Source organism: Felis catus, chromosome D4 (assembly GCF_018350175.1).
Source record: "Felis catus isolate Fca126 chromosome D4, F.catus_Fca126_mat1.0, whole genome shotgun sequence".
Taxonomy (NCBI): domain Eukaryota; kingdom Metazoa; phylum Chordata; class Mammalia; order Carnivora; family Felidae; genus Felis; species Felis catus.
In genome coordinates, this window is record NC_058380.1 from 86,531,498 (window position 1) to 86,553,023 (window position 21,526).

Consider the following 21,526-nt stretch of genomic DNA (forward strand, 5'->3'; position numbering starts at 1 on the left):
GAAGTTCCTAAAGGGATTTTCATATGCTCAAGAACACTGGCACATTACAGGAGGCCTAGCTGTTGTCAAGCTAAGGTGGTTTTGTCCTCTAGCAAAGCATTAACATGCAGACACTAGGGAATACGTGGAGAAATGTTATACTCCATTTTTGCCTCATGTATTTGTCAATGGGCTGAAGGTCATAATGAAATTTAATACCATGTGCCATTTCCTTCTTGCCTTTCTTCCCCATATCACTATGGAGGGAGGGTGATATTTGGGCTTTATAAGTTTATAAGTTTCTGGAGATTCAGCTATTGATAAGATATCCTTTTTCTCCTAATTTACTAGGACATGGAGAGAGTCACGTCCTGCAGGACTGTGATCTCTATCACTTAACCATTTGATTTCTTTCCTTTCCTTTGTTGTAGGGCAGTCAGGAGTACCTGAGGAATATCACACAGATCCCACCTGGGAGGAGGGGCATGCTATCATGTGCTTTGCCCTCGGCTTGCCTTATGTCCCTCATCAGGAACACTCCCCAGTAGGCCTTTGGTGGTGGGGGGAGGGGAAGGGTGTCTCACCCTGTGCCAGAGCCTGGGGTGGGTCCCTGGGAGGGCCAGGATTGGGCTTCATGAGCGGCACCGGGTACACTCTGTCCATCCCTACCAGGAATGTCCTCTTTCAGCTGCCTCTCCTTCCCTTCCCTTTGGAGAATCACGAAGCAAAATGGGCTCTGTTGATGCGAGGTATTCTCCACTTTCATCAGATACAGAAAAGGGATGCCACCCCAGTTACTCCACCCTGCACTTGGCCCCAGCTGAGAGGCTCCTGGAGGTCAGAGATGACAGCTGGTGCAGATCAGAGACCACTGTCCTCACACAGTGCTAACCAGGGAGAAGAGAGTGTGGAGGGAGTCACTGTCCCCGCCAGAGATGTGGAGATATGGGGAATGCATCCTCCAGCCTCCTGGACCTTCCTGCCCCTCATCTTGCATAATCCTGACCTGGGGGAAGGGCAAAAACTTACCATGATCTTCAGCACGAGATACTAGCAATTGCCTCACCAATCCAGGATTTGGCAAAGGATAAGTCGCTCCACCCTGGGGTGAGCCATTGGCCACAGAGACCATAAATAGCATCCCCCAGAAGGCTCCTCACTCACCTCCTCTTTCAGCTGATATCCGAAGTGGTGCCAGCTTCTCTGGCCCTGAAGTCATGGCCTTAGGTCTCCTGTGGCTGGGCCTTGTCCTGCTGGGGGCCCTGCAGACCCAGGCCCAGGACTCCACCCCAAACCTGATCCCAGCCCCGCCTCTGCGCAGGGTCCCTCTGCAGCCTGACTTTCAGAATGTGGAGGTAAGGGTCCTGGAGGGGCAGGTGCAGGGAGGCCCTGATAAGAGTGTGAACAGAGGGGAGGTGAGGCAGGATGGGCTCAGGCTTTAGCTCAGTCTGTCCTCTGGTGCCCTGATGGAAGGCACACCCTGTGTCCCCATCCACACCAACCTTGCTGACAAGAGGGTCAGCTGAACAGACTCCCCTGGTCCACACTCTTTTCCATATCTCTGAAGTTCTTACAAGGTGGGAACATCTTCAGGCCCTCTACATGTTGAAGAAACTGAGGCTCAGGAATGCCAGCTGACCACTTGCCAAGGGTCACCTTCTCCCTGACACACTCAGTGCTCCTGCCTGGCCTGATGAGCTCCAGCTCCTGCCAGGTTCATCAGCCCAGCCTGTGTGGCCAGTCTGGGTGCCCGCAACCCAGTTAGAGGGGCTTCTGGTTCTGGGCTAGGCTGCCTAGAGGTGCCTGCAGGGATGGAGCAGGAGGGCCCCCTGGTGCTGCTCCTGGCTCTGCCTATCATCAGCCCCCATTGTAGTTCCAGGGGAAATGGTACATCTTAGGATTGGCAGGGAATGAATTTAATAAAGAAAAACACAGACAGTTTAAGATTTACGCCATCACCTATGAGCTGAATGATGACAACAGCTACAATGTCACCTCTACCCTGGCCTGGTGAGTACCACCACCTTCGACGGGAACATGGGGGGCCTAGAGGGCTGCTGTGGGGGTCCAAGAGGCAGACTGATGACATAGCCGAGGGGTGACCATAGCTGAAAGATGATCATTCATCCTACCGCTGGGTACTGGGTCCCTGTATTTATTCCTTCTTTCATTCACTGGATCAACATTTCTCGGTCACTTCAGCACAGACAGAAGACAGTCCTGGGAATGGACACAGACCGTCATCAGGAAACAAGACAAAGAGAGAATAGGTGTCCTAGAATGGGAGGAGGGTCACTGGATCCAGCCTGGGATCCCACCTAGGGCTTTGTCAAGAGCTTCCAGGGAGGTGGTCTGTAGGCTGAGCCTTGAGGAACCAACCTGCATCAGAAGGAGGCCTGGGAGCTTCATGGCAGGGCTGGTGGACTGAGTCAGAGAGAGCCACTTCTTCAAGAAACAGCAAGCCATTGCATGGCTGCCCTGAGCAGGAGCTGATGAGCAGTATGGAGGGGGCGGTGAACACAGTGGTGGGGGTCTCAGGTACTGGTGAGGAGTGGGTGTGGCTGCAGCAGGGAGAGGAATGATGGTGTGCAGCCCAGGAGGCTGATCAGTCATAGGTGGGAGATGACCAGAGTGGGGGCAGACTAGGACCTAGAGAGGGGAGGCAAGGCTTACCCAGCTCCTCTGGGTTTCTGGCTCTGGCACTTGGGGATGGGGCTAGAACATCTGTCATAGAAGGAGCAGAAGAAAGACAGATGTTGGGAGATTGATTCTATGGTGCCAGGGGACCAGATGGGATGCAGCTGAGAGGTCAGGGTTGGCCCAACAGCTAAGGGAGTGTTGGCATCCAGCAGACTGGAGCCTCAGTGGTGATTTACCCCAGGAGAGGTTATAGTGGGATCCCGCAAGATAAGAATAGGTGTGTGGCACTGTTGGCTGTCACCCTCTTACCTACCTATCTCTTCCTCCACAGGAACCAAACCTGTGACCACTGGCTCAGAATTTTCATCCCAACTTCGCGGCGAGGCCAATACAACCTGGGCAACATTGAGCGTGAGTCCTAAGTGGGGTGGGTCCTCACGGGCATGGACCTCCCTGCCCCTTTACACAGACACCATCCTATGGAGGCAGGGGAAGAGTCAATATCTCCCTCTGCACAGCCAGGGCAGGCTGAGATCTCACCATCCACCATGCAGGGTACACTGGAATCCAGAGGTATGTTTTACGAGTGGCGGCCACAGACTACATCCAGTTTGCCATGTTGTTCTTCAAGAAAATTTACAGAAACCAGGAGTACTTCAAGATCACCCTCTATGGTGGGTCTTACCTCCTCTGGGCCCCAGGTCTTGGTCATGCTGGGGGGAGAAGAGGCCCATTGCACCCAACCCAAGGTCCCCTTCACTCTGAGCCCTGGGAGACGGGAGAGGGGTCTTTCCACAGACCCCTCAGGAGGGAGGGGTCTGACGCGTCGTTCACGGGTTCCACAATATTTATGGAGCTCTGGAAGGTGGGAGAGTGGTCATCCACAGAACCCCTCAATAAGGAGGGGGTCTGACACCTCGTTCATGTTTTCAACAATATATATGGAGCTTCTGCTAGTGACTCACCAGCCATCTTGGCCACAGGGAGGACCAAGGAGCTGACCCCTAAGCTGAAGGAAAACTTCATCAGCTTTGCCAAATCCCTGGGCCTCACCGATGAGCACATCATCTTCCCTATCCGCATAGGTAATCACCAGCTGGGGAGAGGACAAATGCATATGGGGACTGTCCAGGCCTGATGTTGCCTCACTAGGGAAGGGGGGAGAGGAGGGATGCAGGTCCTTGCTGTAGTCACTGGAGCCCCAGGAGCCACTTTACATTAAGTAAGACCCTGCTGCAACCAGAGTCCTGGGACCCAAGTGTTCCTCCCTCACACTAGCTCGGGCCTGCCCATATGAGAATTGGAGGCATGGGGTCAAGTTTCCTCAGTCTCCTTGCCTGGCCACCTCCCCCTCCACCCAGGTGTGTTTGTCCTGGGCCATCTCACCTTTGTCCTGGGGCTGAGTTACCACTGACTTGGGAGGCACCCTTGTCTTCAGGCAGCCTGGCCTGGGCAGGTGCCTCCCCAAGGCTGAGGGTCTGTCAGGACTCAGCAGATAAACAGGCAGAAGGCTTGGTGCCCAAGCAGCAGTGTGGCTGGGCCTCACCTGCCTCCTTTGGAGAACAGGGGTCACCCAGGTCTGCTTGTCCTCAGGCCTCTCCCCGAGTCCCTGCCCCATCATCCAGCCCTCTGCTGTACCAGCCCTGAGGGGAACCCCCAGAGCTTCTGTGGCTGAACCAGCCTGGGGCCCAGGGCAGCCCAGGGGCAGTGCAGGGGCCCTGGAGGTCAGGGATCCCACACACACACCCCTGTCCATACTAACCACTCATTCCCCCACAGATCAGTGCATGGATAAGTGAGCAAGCGTGCGGTAAGTATGGCTGCAGAGGGGGCTGATTGGAGCCAGGATGCAGCTGGGAGGGGGTCACAGGTCTGCCTTTGTCTCACCTGCCCAGCACTGCTGTCCTCTTTATTCCCTTGACTCCCTCTCAGGTGCCCTCTGGCTCTCTCCACACCATCCACCTCTCATCGACTTCTGCCCAGGGCACTGCCCTGCTGTACCTACAAGCCTGGACACCACTGAGAGAGCCAGGGGACCCTTCTCATTACACAACCCACCAGCTGCTTCCAGGCTGCCCTGCTGATGGAACCACTCTTGCTTGCTAAATAAACACATGTCCTCTGGTCCCCATTCTGTGTTCCTTGAACTCTGGGCCCTCTGAGAGGGAAAAGAATAAAGGGCAGGCTCCTAATGGCATCACTCCCAGGAAGTGTTGTCCCCAGGAAGATAGGGGACCACAGAAGCAGAGTCCAGCTCTGACAGAATACCTCTAGCTCCCAACTCCAGGCCCAGCACCAGACCAGCAGCACCCTCACTTACGCCTGCCTGCTAGCCCACTGATGGGGCACATCTCACACCCATGTTCAGCCACCCACAGTAGGTCCAATGGCAGAGGCCCAGCCAGGGTCAGGATGCTGGAGAGAGTTGGGGGGCCAAGGTGCTCTCACCCCCCACTTCACCAGTGATGATGTTTTGGGGTGATGGTGGGTTCCACAGCCAAAGGCCAAGAAAGAATTCTTGAAGACATCTTTGGTGCAAAAATGTGATTTTATTAAAGCACAGGGACAGGATCCATGGGCAGAAAGAGCTGCCCTGGGGATGTGAAGAGTGACTGTTTATATACTCAAGTTGGAGGCAGTAAAGTCAAGGTAGTTTCCTAAGAGATTTTCATATGCTAAAGAAGATTTACAGAATACTGGAGGCCTAGCTATTGTCAAGCTAAGGTATTTTTCCCTCTAGCAAACATCAAGACAGTAGGGAGTTCCTTGAGAAATGTTCTTCTCTGCCAGCCTCAAGTATTTGTCACTGGGCTGCTGTGTATCAGGAAATTTAATATTTCCTGCCATTTCCTTCTTGCCTTTTTTCCCCCATATTCCTATGGAGGAGTGATGTGGGGGCTCCAGGAAACGGAGTCTATAGCTTTCTGGAGATTAGGCTATTGATAAGATTGCCTTTTTTCTTCTAATTTACTATGAAATTTGTAAACTGATGGAGACTCGTGTCCTATATGACTGTGATCGCTATCAGTTAACCATATGTTTTCTTTCCTTTCCTTTGTTCTTGGGCAGCCTGGAGTGCTTGAGGAATATCACACACATATATCTCACCTGGGGTTAGGGGAGGTGTAATGCCAGCTTGTACTTTGCCCTCAGCGTGCCTTATGCTCCCTCATCATATTCTCCATAAACAATTTCACCCTTACATCTTTAAGATTGTTGAAGGTGGAAGGACTCATCTCTGCAGCTTCTTTTTGCTCTTTAGGGGTGAAGAGATATCTTTACCCATGAGACAATATTGATCACTTGGGGAACACATAGAAGAGCTATAGAAGGCAGAGGCAGCTGGATCCAAGGTGGACAACAATTATGAACCTCCTTGAGTGGAAAGGATCATCTGTTGACTTGAAGTTATTGTAGTGATGGAGTCTTGTCACCAGGCAGAGACATGGGAGAAAACAGCCAAATGTAATTAGAATAACAAGAAAGAGCAGCCCGAATAAAAGTCCTTTGGTAATTGATGAAAATCCTCAAGTCCAGGAGTTTAACCAATCATGAAAGGAAAGGGAGGGATTATTTAAAGCACCAGTTTGAGTATTCCGGTCAGTCAGAAATCCAGAAGTATTTGTGTGATAATCTAGAATGCATACTGATGAAGTTTTGCATTTGACGGGGTGGTCTGGAGCTGATGAACAAGAAAGTTTCTAGAAGACATCTTTGGAGCAAAAATGTGATTTTATTAAAGCACATGGACAGGACCCAGGGGCAGGAAGAGTTGCACTGGGGTTGTGATGGGTAACTGATTATATACCCTCAGGTGGGGAGGGGGTCAGGGATAGAGCAAGCCTCTAAGGTATTTTGGAAGCAACGTTTCTGGGACGCTGAGGGGATAGCTGTTGCTAGTAAACACCAGTTATTACTGTTGAATAAACCCTCAATCATGAGACCCTTCAGATGCATAACATGGGGCCTTAAGCTTGGAGTATGATTGCTAGCATATACATTGGGGCAGTTGAGATAAAGGAAGTAGACTTACAGGATCCTGGAGGTTGGGATAATGTTAAGCTAAGGTTCTCTTTGCCCCTGGCAAAATGTCATTAATAAGGCAGCTGAGATCCCAGAAGGAGGCTACTCTGCTGGATTCAAGGACTTGCCAATAGGCGTAGGCAATAAGGGGATTTAATTTTTCATTTGCCTTAGTTTCCTACATCACCATGGCAAACAATTAAATGCCTTTCCTTTGTTCTTGGGTAGCTCGGAGTGTATGAGAAATGTGTTACATATTCCACCTGGGGGAAGGGGCATATGCCAGCCTGTTTTGCCCTCTGCTTGCTCCACCCTCCCTCATCATATTCCCCCTGAACAATTTTGATCCTTAAATCTTTATGTTTGTTGAAGGAAGAAGGTCTCATCTTCTGTAGCTTCTTCCTGCTGAGTAGGGACATAGAGTTGTTGCTACCTATGGGTCAATATTGGTCCATCAGGGAACATAGGGCTGTTAAGGTGAGGCAGCTGAATCCAAGGTGGACAACATGTATGAACCACCTTGAGTGTTACGGAACCCAGGCTGGAACGCTGGCGGGAAAACCAACTGGCACTCGGAGATCTTGGTGGATCAGAGATTAATTTAACACCAGCGGACACAGAGGAGACAGTTTCTCCAAAGATCTGAGCCCCGAATGCCAGCAGGAAGGGTAATTTATAGTTATCATCCTCCATATTTGCGGGGGGGGGGGGGAGAGTTTTGCGCACAGTAAACAAAGGAAGAAGAACCCAGAGGAGGGGTCTCTAAGCTAGAGACCAGAGTTTGTTTTCACTCCATCAGCCATCTTTGGTGTACTTTATCCACTTCTCCAACATTTCCCCCTTGATGCCTTAAAAAAAAAAACTTTTAGTAGGCATCACCTTTCAGTTTTACAGGTTGGTACTCTTGGAAGGCTAAGATGTGTGCAGTAGTTTGGTGAGCAACAGTGTTTTCAATAAAATGTACCACAGCATTCAGTATACAGGGGCCGATGGATACAAATAAAATTATGGAGAGGAGGGGCCCCGCCAGGGCAGGAAGCCAGGATGCCCAATCCGTGAGATCCTATCCTTTCCATTGATTGATACTTTTCTGTTGTCTATGTTGAATTCTTTCCTTGAGTTCCTGAACCTTAGTTGTAACTATTCCTGACTGGTTTATGAAATAGCAACATTCTTCCCCCAGAAAGATGCAAGTCCCTCCTTTTTCTAAAGTGAGGAGGTCGAGGGCTTGCCTATTTTGGAGGGTCACTGCCGCCAGAGAGTTTATTTGGCTTTGTAAGGTTACCAGAGAATCTGCCACCCGTTCCGTGTCTTCATTTATCTCTTGAGATAGTCTATGGTACAGTCCTACGCATGAACATGTGCCCGCTATTCTGGTTCCTATTCCTGTCACAATTCCTGCGCCTATCAGAATGGGTAGCAGGATTGCCCGTTTAGCCCAGAACTTGGGGCTAAAGGCTGTTAGGAGCTGATCTTCAGTGTACACGGATATCTCTGGGGTTAGGAAGAGGAAATAACATCTGAGTCCAGTTGGCCTCTAAGCATCGGTAGGCTGAATTAGAGGTCAAAGGGACAGGAGTGGCTAAGTAAACCCTCCGGCTGAGCGGCAAGCACATCCAAGCAGGTTTGGGTGTGATTATCTATTTTATGGAGGAGTTGTAGAGTAGTGTTGTCCCAACGCTGGAGTGGGGAATTGGTAAGCATCTGATTGAGGGCTGAAAGGTCAAACCTTGGTAGGCTGTCAGGGGAGTGGTCACCTTTATGGCTTATATTACCCTATCCTGGGTATCCTTTATAACTTTTTGAAGGGCCCTGTCTGGCATCCCTCCCCCATCCGAGATCCCTCATTGAGGAAGGTAAGTGTAGCAAGCTCGCTTCCTTCTCTGGAGGCCCTTGTTGTGACATGGGTCCCTGACATTTTGGGTTATCTCTACGGTCCAATACTTAGTCCTTGGGGCACCAGGTGACTGACAGAGAGTGGGTGTTTTTCCCTTGAAGTAATCTTTGTGGAGGGAGGTGAAGGTGCTGAACGCCCTTGACCCCCTTATTTTTATATAACAATCCTGGGGGCAAAGTGGGTAAGCGGCAATTGTGAGGGTGAGAGAGGTTATCATAATATACAGGAAATACTTAATAATCCTCCCATCCAGAGGAGGTATGTGAGACCTGGCATGGATCTTTTTTAAAAACTGTTTAAATGTTTATTTATTTTTGAGAGAGAGCATGAGCAGGGGAGGGGCAGAGAGAGACAGAGACACAGAATCCAAAGCAGACTCCAGGCTCTGAGCTGTCAGCACAGAGCCTGTTGTGGGGCTCGAACTCACGAACTGTGAGATCATGACCTGAGCTGAAGTCAGCTACTTAACCAACTGAACCATCCAGGCGCCCCTGGCATGCATCTTTTGTCTCATATCCAGCTTGTTAGTGCAGTCTCTATCAGCCCAACAGTAAGAAGTAAGATCAGGGCTATGACACCAGTAAGGGGCAAGGGCTCACAGAGTTGCATCCAAACCGCTGGGCTTAGTCCACATGTTGATTCCTTAAGCTTCTGCCGTGCGCAGGCCAGCCAGCTTCTGGGGTGTGGCTGGAGCAGGGCTGGAGATCTCAGGGGCCAGTGTCTTTTTGAGGGTCAGTTTAAGTGGGTTGACTGGATCTGGATCACTTTACCAGGTTGAGGGTTACTCTGAGTTACCTTCTTAGCTCTGGAGTGATGGATCCATGGGGTGATACCTGAAACTGAATCCTCTATTTGGTTATATGTCAGTAAAGTCCACCTCCAAGTCTTCAAAAGGGGCGGGTTTCTGGTAACTGTCAGATCAGGTTTAGGGAAGATATGGTTTGCATATTTAGAGACCCATCCTGTCTAGTTGTTTAAATAATCATGCCCATGGGGTCTTATTATTATCCCCTAGAATAACAAGCACTGAAGATTGTCTATACACGAAATACAGTGACAATTTTCTGAAGTTTATGTCAAGTTGTCTAGTTTAGGCAAACAACAAACATTTAAAGGCAATCATAACTAGAATTTAACATCCATAATGGTACATTGTTGAAACATAGTTGTTTTCTCTAAAAATCCCCCCTTTCTAGAGATAGCCCAATTGGGATCAATTTATTTGTAGAACAAATCCAGTCTTAACAAATCTGGCCTAATTATTTACATAAGCTCAGCAAGAATAGCGATTAGTCATGAGGATCTTTTAAAGTTTGCTTTGTTGGGACCTTTTATAAGGAATCTCTGGGTTGAACTTTTAGTAGCCTTTCCAGGCCAGAAGCCAAGCTAAATACTTGCCATCAGACAGGCCTGCAATATCTGTAGAATTGGGCGAATTCCTCTTCACAAGGTCCCCAAGATATCCTGAGGTTCCTGCACCTGCCAGGAAGTGACCTTCTTTACTCACTTGGTGAGGCTGCTGGGAACTCTGTAAGTCAGTCACCAGGCCAACATTTCCAAGGGGCTTTATGGCTCCATGTTTTATAAAGCCAACCCTAATTCCTTAAAGCTGTCTGGTCATATCTGAGTCTATGAATGTCATCCTCAAATATGACATTCCAGTCAAAGCCTTGGTAAAATAACCAGTATTTCCAGTGGTGACCTGTTACAAGATGAACAGATTCTTACTGAACTTATGCAAGCAATTGTAATTGCCATGAAAGAGTTTTGAATTTCAGGGGAGTTATGTAGAGAGAAAAGATAAATGTTTCAGTTTATAAATGCATATTTTATGACATTTTTGTATATCATAGATATCTTAAGAGAAAGTTTCCTTAATCTGGAAGACGAAACATTAGAGAACCAGAAATATTTTTTTTTATTTTTTTTTCAACGTTTATTTATTTTTGGGACAGAGAGAGACAGAGCATGAACGGGGGAGGGGCAGAGAGAGAGGGAGACACGGAATCGGAAACAGGCTCTGAGCCATCAGCCCAGAGCCTGACGCCGGGCTCGAACTCACGGACCGCGAGATCATGACCTGGCTGAAGTCGGACGCTTAACCGACTGCGCCACCCAGGCGCCCCGAGAACCAGAAATATGTTTAACAAGAATCACAAAACTATAATCTTCCTCAGTTTATTGAATCCCATGTTCCTAATTTTTGTTCAATTTGAATGCAGCTTTTGAGTTCTGGAAATTCTTACCCATTTTAGTATTAATCTTAAAGATGCTGAATACCTGTATTTATCCCCAAAGTCCTTTTTATGAATCTCCTTGAAGAAGAAACACGTTTTGTGAGAGAATAAGAACAATTATAAATGACAAAATCTTAGAAATAGACATCATTCAAGATCTGATGAGAGTTCATTATGATGCAATTGACAAAGAAATTCAGTTATTTCTGTGACACATAACATCTCAAGTAATCAGAATATTAAGTGATGACCTTATATCAAAACATTAAAACTTTAGGAATTGCATATATTCGGGCAGTTACAGCATTTACCTGTGCAATACAACCTAAGGTTTACCATTGTATGACAGTGCTTTTCCAAGTAACTTAGCATCCCAAATAAAAGGACCTAGTTGGTCAAGAAGACTTTATTTACCATTTAAATCCTGAGAAGTTTGGGGGCGCCTGGGTGGCGCAGTCGGTTAAGCGTCCGACTTCAGCCAGGTCACGATCTCGCGGTCCGGGAGTTCGAGCCCCGCGTCAGGCTCTGGGCTGATGGCTCAGAGCCTGGAGCCTGTTTCCGATTCTGTGTCTTCCTCTCTCTCTGCCCCTCCCCCGTTCATGCTCTGTCTCTCTCTGTCCCAAAAATAAATAAAAACGTTGAAATCCTGAGAAGTTTGTTAAAACCCCAGAAGTCATAAGTGCATCCTAAATAGGATTACAGATCATTACAAATCTTACAATTTTATTTATTCAACCAAAGTGGCAATGAAATATCCCAAAGGTGAATGTATAGCATTATACACATGTTATTGAAACCTAGCTCCTTCAACATTGAGAAGTTTTAACTAAGTAATCAAAGACCTGATAGAGATGAGACCTAAAACTTTTATTTTCCTGGAGGATAAGCCTTTGTTTGCATTGTCTTACCAAGAGCAGATCAACAGTTCAAGAAAACTTGTCATTTGAGCTGAGAGAAAAGCAGAATTTCAACCTTATACCAGTGTACTTTTAAAATTTCATTCATCTTTACCTGCTACAACTTTCTTTCGCTTTCAAATTTTGTCCCAAAGCCATTTTTTCCCCAAATAACCAGTCTCACTTAGGACAAAATTACTTTCTTCTACCCTCAAGAAAAGTGTATTTTCATTCTTTATATCTTTCTTATATACCTCCTATTTTCCTATATACAGGGTTGTTTTCTTTATTTTCATCAGTCTTAGGTACATTTACCAGAATTTTAACTCTTAGGAAACCTTAGTCTCCAATTGAGGACTTAGTAACCAATTGAGAGGTGTTTACATCAGAATTTGTAAAATTTTTTTACATTTATTTATTTTTGAGACACAGAGAGAGACAGAGCACAACTGGGGGAGGGGCAGAGAGAGAGGGAGACAGAATCTGAAACAGGGTCCAGGCTCTGAGCTGCCAGCACAGAGCCTGACGTGGGGCTCAAACTCACAAACCATGAGATCATGACCTGAGTCGAAGTTGGATGCCCAACCGACTGAGCCACCCAGGTGCTCCCAGAATTTTTTTTATATGGTAAATTCATGAACCAATTAAGTACAAAGCATGTTTTCCAATAGATCTGAAAAGCCTTAAATTTCTCGGCAATAAGAAGTTAAAAACACAAATCTGTGTTCAATCATCAAAGCTTTAGCATCCCATTCTATTTCGAAAGTTTCAGGTTACCAAGGACCTTGAAAGTTATCTTAACAATTGCCCATGAAAACTTAGAGACAGAAAAAATGAACTGTCATTAACAAATTGCAACAGAGATAACATGAACTTATTTGATCTTTGCTGATAACTTTAAAGACAGGTCCAATAAACTTAAATTAGTTTAAACATCGAATATGTGTCACCTGCGTCCACCTAAAAGTCAATCAACTTTTCCCCATTGTCAATTTTCATCTGGGGCACTAGTGGAGATATCTGAAATGGGTGGTCCAAGGGGGGGGGGCGGGGTGGACTTTGCTCCTTGACTTGGAGGGTGGGACAAGGAGCCAATGGTGCCTGAGACATTGAGGATGGTATAGGACCACACCCAAGTTGGTGCAGAAACATGAGGGGGAGGGGAAGGCAGAAGCAGCAACTGCTTGGGAATGATTCCTTAAAGTCCCTGTCCCGAGGTAGACTAACCACAGTTGGCTCTAATTATAGCCATTAGCCTGGGAAATGAGGGAGGATCCCTCACCTCTATTAAGCAGAGGAACAGGGAGAGAGAGTCAGTGTCCCCTTTTAGTCTGGTTCTATCTCAGCTAGACTATAAGGTCCCCTTCTCGAGGTTCCTCCTGATTTTGGCTGGGGTTTTGGGACTTTTCCCTGGTTGGGACACTTATTCTTTTTAAGTCCTTTCCCCTTGAAGTAGGTCTATATTTATGGCTTTCTCGGCTTCCTGCTCTGATCCCTTGGAGAGCCTCTTGATAGCAGTGGATGTGGACCAGCATCTGGAGAGGGCCTGAGCCTGGTGGCAGCAACACAGACAAGGGAGGAGTTTCAAGCTCAGGGAAAGGGAGAGGGAGCCTAATGAGTCATGAGGAGGCAGAACACTAGGGGAGTGTTGGGTTGCTTCTTTGCCTCCCTGGGTGAGTCTCTGGGTAAAGCAGCTAAAACCTTTGCCTGGCTCTCCTTGCTCCGTCCCAACCCCATGATGCTCCCTTGAGGCGGAGTCACAAAGACAGAGGGACAGGGGCACCCCCTCCAATGAGGAGACCAGCCAGATGCCTGCCTGGCCATGTTCTGAAGGAACCCAGGTGACACTCAGCCCCACACGTCACAGCCCTGCAACCCACGATCAGAAACCACTCTGATATTGCCACAGACCAAGTGCCATCCATCATGGAATTGCAGACGGGCCCACTCAGACTCCATGGGCCCCTAGGACCCCAAGGGCACCCGCCCGTGGAGCCACAGAATTGAACTCAGCAGGCAAGTTAGACCGAGTCGCACATTCACATACACACCAGAGGTTATTACATTCCCTCCCATAGAATCCCTATTTGTGAGACTTCTGAAGTCTCGGGGAGTGATCAGGTCCCCCTTCCACCCTTGTGAGTGGGCCTGACTAGATTGGGCCCCAGCCTTACCAGTTCCGACGTGGGGTCCAGGTCTTCACCTGCCAACTTTCCTGGAGTCCGGCGGGAACAGCAGAGTGGGGGCTGGCCTGAGGCAACTGAGCAGGAGACTGCCAAACTTCAGGCAGGGTGCTCACTCTTCCTTGCAATCCCTCATTCCATCACCACCTCACCGTTCTCCCAAATCGGTGGCAACAATGGGCCAGCGTGGTTGGGTTTACTGGTCAGGGAACCAAATTTGTTATGGAACCAGGCTGGAACACTGGCAGAAAAACCAACCAGCACTCAGAGATCTTGGTGGATCAGAGATTTATTTAACATCCATGGGCTCAGAGGAGATGGTTTCCCCAAAGATCTGAGCCCCAAATGCGAGTGGGAAGGGTAATTTATATTTATTAGCCTCCATACTGGGGGGGGGGGGGGGTTCGTGTATGCAGCAAAGGAAGAAGAACCCAGAGGAGGGGTCTCTAAGCTAGAGACCAGAGTTTGTTTTAGCCCCATCAGCCATCTTTGGTGTACTTTATTCACTTCTCCCACAATAGAGTGACTTTCCTTATTTCTATCAGTCTTAATTATGTTTAGCAGAATTTTGACTCTTAGCAACCTTAGTGTCCAGCTGAGACTAAGTAGTAACCATTTGTAAACTGTTACACCAGAATCATTTAGATGGCAAATTCATGAATGAATTAAGCATAAACCATGTTTTCCAATAGACCCAAATATTCCTACTTTCTTTGCAATAAGAAGTCAAAAGCACAAATCTATGTTCAGTAATCAATGCTTTAGCACTCCATTCTATTTGGAAAAGACCTAGATATCCAGTGAATTCAATCCCATTTATTCAAGTGTCAGATTACCAAAGACTAGGAAAGCTATCTTAACAATTATCCGTGAAAACTTTGAGATACACAAAATTAACTATTATTTTAAGTCATCTTGTTGCTAACAAATTGCAACAGAGACAACATGAGCTTATTTGATCTTTAGGAAACCTTGATAGAATAAAGTTTTAATTTGATGCTGGTAACTTTAAATACATATCTATCTTAGCTAAACCAACAAACTTAAATAAGCTTAAACGTCGAATATGCTCCACCTGCGTTCACTTAAAAGACAATCGATTTGTTCCCCATTGTCATATTTTACCTGGGACAGCAGTGGGGGAATCTGAAGTGGGCGATCCAAGGGGGTGCTCATTGCTCCTTGACATGCGGGTGGAAGGATGGTATAGAAGCCAGTTACTTAGGTCACAAGGAAGGTGAGGCAGAAAAGGAGCAGGGGGAGGGGAAGGCAGAAGAGGCAAAATGCCAGAAGGCAGAGAAAGAGGATTCCTGGTTCTAACCCTTGTCATCTGGGAAAGAGGAGACGCCATGTTTGTTTGTTTGTTTGTTTTGATTTCCACCGAAGTGGAAATAGGGAGTCTATGCCAGGCTAGAGAAGACAGGGAATTTCCCTTATACAAAGGGAGTGTCAGCAGCTGCTGGAGAATATTCTTCAAGTCCCTGCCCCTAGCTAGACTAACTGCAGTTGGCTCCAATTATAGCCATTAACTAGGGAAATGAATGAGGGAGAGGCCCCCACATCTATTAGGAGGAGGAACAGAAAGAGTCAGCATCCTCTTTGTCAGGGATGGCCTGTATTTCCTCTAGCAACTGAGTTCCATCAGGAGGACGCCTGTTAGGACATCCACTATGTTGGGAGGGAGCTTACTAGCCACACACATTTGGGCAAATACATTCTGTAAAAAAATTTTTTAACATTTATTTATTGAGAGGCACACACACACAGCATGAGCAGGGGAGGGGAAGAGAGAGGGGGAGACACAGAATCCGAAGCAGGCTCCAGGCTCTGAGCTGTCAGCACAGAGCCTGACGGGGGGCTTGAACTCACAAACTGTGAGATCATAACCCGAGCTGAAGTCAGTCGCCTAACTGAGCCACCCAGGTGCCTCAAGGTAAATACATTCTGCAACAGACCTTTTGGTCTGGGTCCTCACTTAGAACTGTGAGGACCTGGAACTAGGGTGCCTCCGTCCATTTACCCTGTTTTCTGCAGAAGAGATCTAACTTCTCCATCCTACTAAGGCCATGCAGTGTTACAGGAAATCAGTCCTTTCCTAAATTTTGCAATCCAAATAGTTTCCAGTGGGTTGAAAAGGCATCCCAAGGATGAGTCGTTGGCAACCAAGGAGAAGGTCCCATCCTCCTCCTAGAGAGAGAAAAGTATAGAAGGTCCATTACCACAAAAATCCACACCCCCCCCCAACTCCCAGGTGGCATCCCACGCACAAGATATATCAGAGGTTCCTGAGGTGTCAAAGTGATCTGAGGCATACCTTGATTCGCTATGATCAGCTGCTAAGGACTTCTGTAGGAGGGATGCTAGTGTCCCCCTGTTTTCCCATTGCATCCTAGGCTACAAATAGGTGTGAGCAGATGGACCTAGTTTGCCTTGCTGAGAAGGCTGAGGAGACCACTGTTTTTTGTTTTTTTTTTTTTTTTGTTTTTTTTTTTTAATTTTTTTTTTAACGTTTTATTTATTTTTGAGACAGGGAGAGACAGAGCATGAACAGGGGAGGGTCAGAGAGAGGGAGACACAAAATCTGAAACAGGCTCCAGGCTCTGAGCTGTCAGCACAGAGCCCGATGCGGGGCTCGAACTCACGGACCGCGAGATCATGACCTGAGCCGAAGTCGGCCGCTCAACCGACTGAGCCACCCAGGCGCCCCGAGACCACTGTTTTTAACCCATGGAAAACACTGGAAAAGTTTTACAAGGGGGAATTGCCCAATTTTGTAATTTAAGTAGTAGTTAGCAGAGGTCATTGACTGAAAACAGTGAAGACAGAAACCCATGATGATCTAACCTACATTCCAACACATAACATCGTTAGAGCCAACTTCGTAGGAAACATTCCCAGTTGGGTTTTAATTCAATCAGGACTTGTTTTGCCGGCACCCAGGGTAGGTCCCACGGCCAGAACTGGCTAGACCAGGGATGTGGAGGGGATCACATTAGACCGATGAGGAGGAAACCTCACCCGGGAGTCTTAAGATTGGCAGCCATGCTAGTCACTTAGGTGGCTGTCCCGTGCCCCAAACAGACAATTATGTATAAGGATAGGAATAAAGAGAGGGCATCAAGTTTCTGGGTCATTTTGCCTTTCCTGACTGGACACTCACTTCCAGACAAAAGCCAGGCTTTCTCCTCCCCTTAGAGTAACCATGGGCTAGAGGAGTATAACCTGAACAATAAACAGGAAAGTGTTCCAATAACACCATACTCCTTGAAAAGCCCCAGAAATAAGAGTAAAGGAACCAAGTTTGCACCGAAGCTCAGAGTCCAGATGAAAAGACTGACACTTCCATATTGGGAGACAAATGATAAAGTTTTAGAGTGTGTGTGTGTGTGGGGGGGGGCGTTGTTCCAGAGCTAATAGCCAAGAAAGAATTCCTGAAGATGTGTTTGGTGCAAAAAAAAGTGATTTTATTAAAGCAAGGGGACAGGCCCCATGGGCAGAAAGAGCTGCACTCTGGTCGTGAAGACTGACTGATTATGTACTATGAAGTTCGAGGGGGGTATAGTCAAAAGGAAGGGAGGCCTCCAGAAGGACTTTGATATGCTAAAGAGGACTCCTAATCACCTCAGCCTTGCTATTGTCAGGCTAAGGTTGTGTTACCTCTAGTAAGGCATTTGTATCAGGAATGGTAGGGGTTCCTAGAGAAATGTTGTTCTAGTCCTTGCCTCAATTATTTGTCAATGGGTTGCAGCATATCAGGAAATTTAATTTACCTTATATTTACTTCTTGCCTTTCTTCCCTGCATCACCATGGGGGTGGGGGTGATAATAGGGCTCCAGGAAATTGAGTCTATAGACTTCTGGAGGTCAGGCTATTGATAACATTGCCTTTTCTTATAATCTACTAAGATATTTGTAAACTGATGGGAGACTCATGTCCTGCATGACTGGGATCTCTATCAGTCAACCATTTGTTTTGTGTGTGTGTGTGTGTGTGTGTGTGTGTGTGTGTGTGTGTGTGTGTTTTACCTTTTCTTTGTTCTTGGGCAGCCAGAGGAATGTCACACATATCCCACCTGGGGGGACGGAGTTCTAGCTTGTACATTGCCCTCAGTTTTCCTTATGTTCCCTCTTTACCCAGAGTCCCTTCTCTCAGGGCCCACCACCCAAAGGCCATGTTAGGCTAGCTTGTTCCCCTGCAGCAGATGGAAGAGCCATTGAGGTTCTGGGAGTCTCATCTGTGGCCAGTGAGCCCTCAGGACAGCTTCAGGTTAGGCATTCCGCCAGCTCTGGCCAACTTGGTGACATCTAGGAGACACGGCCCAGGGGCTGGGACCCATCACTGCCTCCCATGGACAGCCAAGCCCCCATGAGGAAAGTGCCTCCCTCCTGGACAAAGCTGGGATCAGCCATGGCGGGAGCACTTCTGGGGGTCCAGTCCTAGCCTGGGCTCCACAGTCCAAGACTATGGCCAGAGATGGCAGGTGGTATCAGTGATCTCTCAAGGATGAGGCTGAGTCCTAGCACTCACTGTGACCCAAAGTACCTGGTGTCCAGAGAGGCAGGGTAGAGAGCCCCCCTTGGGGCCCCAGCCCACCACCCCTTTTTACAAAGTGCAAATGCATGGCTCGCATTGTCCCCCAGCAGGATGGAACTGGGACTTTAGCCTCAGAGTTCTACTCTGTCAAGCTGTCTTATTTGTGGCTGGCATGCCTAGCTTGGGGTTTCTGTCCACTGGGCCCACAGGAGGGGCCAAGTCCCGTAGGGGCCAGCTGAAGTCTGGGTTCACCTTGCCAATGGGGCATGGATGAAATGGAGCAATGACTCAAGGTATGAATGATGTGGCTTTGGAATGGTGGGGATTCAGAGCTGACAGCCAAGAAAGAATTTTTGAGATATCTTTGGTGCAGAAAAAGTGATTTAAAAAATTTTTTTAAATTTATTTTTTAAATTTACATCCAAGTTAGTTAGCATATAGTGTAACAATGATTTCAGGAGTAGATTCCTAATGCCCCTTACCCATTTAGCCCATCCCCCCCCCACAACCCCTCCAGTAACCTTCTGTTTGTTCTCCATATTTAAGAGTCTCTCAAGTTTTTGTCCCCCTCCCTGTTTTTATATAATTCTTTCTTCCCTTCCCTTATGTATATCTCTTTGGTATCTTAAAGTCTTTATATAAGTGAAGTCATATGATATTTGTCTTTCTCTGACTAATTTTTGCTTAGCATAATACCCTCTAGTTCCATCCATGTAGTTGCAAATGGCAAGATTTCATTCTTTTTGAATTGTCGAGTAATACTCCATTGTGTGTATATGCGCGCGCACACACACACACACACACACACACACACACACATATATACCACATCTTCTTTATCCATTCATCCATCGATGGACATTTGGGCTGTTTCCATACTTTAGCTATTGTTGATAGTGCTGCTATAAACATTGGGGTGCATGTGCTCCTTTGAAACAGCATCCCTGTATCCCTTGGATAAATACTTAGTAGTGCAATTGCTGGATCATAGGGTAGCTCTATTTTTAATTTTTTTGAGGAACCTCCATATTGTTTTCCAGAGTGGCTGCACCAGTTTGCATTCCCACCAGCAGTGCAGAAGAGATCCTCTTTCTCTGCATCCTCGCCAACATCTGTTGTTGCCTGAGTTGTTGATGTTTGCCATTCTGACAGGTGTGAGGTGGTATCTCATTGTGGTTTTGATTTGTATTTCCCTGATGATGAGTGATGTTGAGCATTTTTTCATGTGTCAGTTGGCCACCTGGATGTCTTGTTTGAAGAAGTGTCTATTCATGTCTTTTGCCCATTTCTTCACTGGATTATTTGTTTTTTGGGTGTTGAGTTTGATAAGTTCTTTATAGATTTTGGATACTAATCCTTTATCTGATAAGTAATTTGCAAATATCTTCTCGCATTCCATCATTGCCTTTTAGTTTTGCTGATTGTTTCCTTTGCTGTGCAGAAGCTTTTATTTTGATGAGGTCCCAGTAGGTCATTTTTGCTTTTATTTCCCTTGCCTCTGGAGACATGTTGAGTAAGAAGTTGCTGTGGCCAAGGTCAAAGAGGGTTTTGCCTGATTTCTCCTCAAGGATTTTGATGGTTTCCTGTCTTACATTTAGGTCTTTCATCCATTTTGAGTTTATTTTGGGGTATGGTGTAAGGAAGTGATCCAGGTTCATTTTTCTGTATGTTGCTGTCCAGTTTTCCCAGCACCACTTGCTGAAGAGACTATCTTTATTCCATTGAATATTATTCTTTCCTGCTTTGTCAAAGATTACTTGGCCATACGTTTGTGGGTACACTTCAGGGTTCTCTATTCTGTTCCATTGATCTGAGTGTCTGTTTTTGTGCCAGTACCATACTGTCTTGATGATTAAAGCTTTGTAATACAGCTTGCAGTCCAAAGGTGATTTTGTTAAAGCATGGGGACAGGACTCTTGGACAGAAAAAGCTGCTGCACTGGGGTTGTGAAGAGTGACTGGTTATATACCATGGGTTGGGGGAGACAAAGTTAAGAGGAAGTTTCTAAAGGGATTTTCATATTCTCAAGAAGACTTGCACATTACTGGAGGCCTAGATGTTGTCAAGCTAAGGTTGTTTTGCCCTCTAGCAAAGCATTAACATTAAGACAGTAAGGAATTCCTGGAGAAATGTTACACTCCATTTTTGCCTCATGTATTTGTCAATGGGCTGCAGGTCATGATGAAATTTAATGCCATGTGCCATTTCCTTCTTGCCTTTCTTCCCCTTCTTGCCTTCCCCCCACTATGAGGGGGAGGTTGATACTGGGGCTCCAGGAAACTGAATATAGGTTTCTGGAGATTAGGGAATTGATAAGATTCCATTTTTCTCCTAATTTACTAGAACAAGGGTAAATTAATGGAGACTCAAGTCCTGCAAACCTGTGATCTCTATCAGCTAACAATTTGTTTTCACTCCTTTCCTTTGTTCTTGGGCATCAAGGAGTGCCTGAAGAATGTCATACGTATCGCACCTGGGGGAAGAGGCATGCTAACATGTGCTTTGCCCTCAGCTTGCCTTATGCTCCTTCATAAGGAACACTCCCCGGTAGGTCTTTGGTTGTGGGGTCAGGGAAAGGGTGTCTCACCTTGTGCCAAGGCCTAGGGTGGGTACCTGGGAAGGCCAGGATCTGAGCTCCATGAGTGACACAGGGTACACTCTGTCCTTCCCTACCAGGAATGTCCTCTTTCAGCTGAGTCCCCTTCCTTTCCTTTTGGAGACCCACAAAGCAGCATGGGCTCTGTTGGTGGGAGGCATTCTCTGTTTTCATTAGGTGCAATGAGGGGGCCCCACCGCACTTACCCCACCGTGTACTTGGGCCAGAGCAGAGAAGCTCCTGGAGGTCAGAGATGACAGCTGGTCCAGATCACAGACCCCTGACCACACACAGTGCTAACCAGGGGGAAAAGACTGTGGAGACAGTCACTGTCCCTGCCAGAGATGTGGAGATATGGGGAATGCATCCTCTAGCCTCATGGACCTTTCTGCCCCTCATCTTGCATAATCCTGACCTAGGGGAAGGGCAGAAAGCTTGCCATGATCTTCAGCATGAGATACTAGCAATTGCCTCACCCTTCCAGGATTTGGCAAAGGATATGTCGCTCCACCCTGGGGTGAGCCATTGGCCACAGAGACCA

At 47.2% G+C, this 21,526-nt stretch overlaps 2 protein-coding genes across 3 annotated transcripts in view; both read left to right on the top strand.

Moving 5' to 3' along the window:
* Positions 1-21,526, top strand: part of LOC101098498 (neutrophil gelatinase-associated lipocalin-like) — a 37,935-nt gene that overhangs the window by 12,713 nt on the left and 3,696 nt on the right. The gene's annotated exons all lie outside the window — the stretch shown is intronic.
* LOC101086640 (neutrophil gelatinase-associated lipocalin-like) overlaps positions 1,127-21,526 on the top strand; it is a 110,712-nt gene continuing 90,312 nt past the window's right edge. The window contains exons 1-7 of one of the 2 annotated variants that reach the window (XM_019816608.2): positions 1,127-1,334; positions 1,853-1,989; positions 2,951-3,030; positions 3,174-3,293; positions 3,603-3,704; positions 4,399-4,429; positions 4,552-4,746. In XM_019816608.2, the coding sequence (XP_019672167.1) occupies positions 1,197-1,334; positions 1,853-1,989; positions 2,951-3,030; positions 3,174-3,293; positions 3,603-3,704; positions 4,399-4,418 (597 nt within the window). In that variant the 5' untranslated portion in view covers positions 1,127-1,196 and the 3' untranslated portion in view covers positions 4,419-4,429; positions 4,552-4,746. Of the gene's footprint in view, positions 1,335-1,852; positions 1,990-2,950; positions 3,031-3,173; positions 3,294-3,602; positions 3,705-4,398; positions 4,430-4,551; positions 4,747-21,526 lie in introns of those variants that run through there. The other variant, XM_019816609.2, reaches the window with a different exon arrangement.